General features: G+C 57.2%; 1 protein-coding gene and 1 long non-coding RNA gene across 3 annotated transcripts in view; one reads left to right on the top strand and one right to left on the bottom strand.

Moving 5' to 3' along the window:
• DNAJC17 (DnaJ heat shock protein family (Hsp40) member C17) overlaps positions 1-649 on the bottom strand; it is a 43,917-nt gene that overhangs the window by 4,896 nt on the left and 38,372 nt on the right. For both annotated transcript variants that reach the window (XM_006778083.2, XM_015557560.1), the window contains exon 10: positions 229-339. In XM_006778083.2, coding sequence (XP_006778146.1) covers positions 229-339 — 111 coding nt within the window. The remainder of the gene's footprint in view (positions 1-228; positions 340-649) is intronic.
• Positions 1-649, top strand: part of LOC107181541 — a 7,544-nt gene that overhangs the window by 3,659 nt on the left and 3,236 nt on the right. The window contains exon 2 of the long non-coding RNA XR_001512195.1: positions 414-472. This is a non-coding gene — a long non-coding RNA (uncharacterized LOC107181541). The remainder of the gene's footprint in view (positions 1-413; positions 473-649) is intronic.

Raw genomic sequence — 649 nt, 5'->3', positions numbered from 1 at the left:
CCGGGGGTGTGGAGGGAAATAAGGTCTAAGAATCTTTGTAGGGTGGCCGCTGGCACCAGAGAGGAAAAGGGTCAGCATGAAATCAGCCCCCTGCTCCGGTTGGCAGACCTGCCAATCTCACTCCATCAGGATGCGCTGCATTTGCGAGCAAAGAGCCCTGAGAAGAGCCCACACAGGAAAGATGCCCTAAACCCTGGGCAGGCCCCTGTGTGAGGCCTGGCTCCTTACCTGTGACAGTCCTGGGTGGCTGGGGCCGTCCTTGCCCTGGGGCCGTCCCTCCAACCAGGAAATCTTCAGAGGATTATCAACCAGGCCCACTTCATTCTGGACAGCCAGCTCCTGCAAAACACAGCCTCCAGTTAGTCCTATCACTCCGAAAATCAGCTATGCTGTGGCTCTCTCTACCCCCACAGAAAGTACCAGAACCAGCAAATTCATCCTCCAAGCAAGACTGAGCAACCTTCCCATGATGGTGTGCCAAGTGGGGTAGTTGGAGAAGGGGGAAAGGCAGGGTGTGGCCCCAAAATGGAGGCGCGCCAGTTCCCATGGCAGATAGAGGGGTGGAGCCAGCAGCAGGAAATGCCGCTGGTCCACACTGTCCTTTACCCCAGAGCATTCTCCCGCCCATCCCTTCCTTCACTGTGCCAGT

Source organism: Myotis davidii, unplaced genomic scaffold (genome assembly GCF_000327345.1).
Source record: "Myotis davidii unplaced genomic scaffold, ASM32734v1 scaffold46, whole genome shotgun sequence".
NCBI classification, from domain to species: domain Eukaryota; kingdom Metazoa; phylum Chordata; class Mammalia; order Chiroptera; family Vespertilionidae; genus Myotis; species Myotis davidii.
This window is presented reverse-complemented; position numbering and strand designations above follow the sequence as displayed.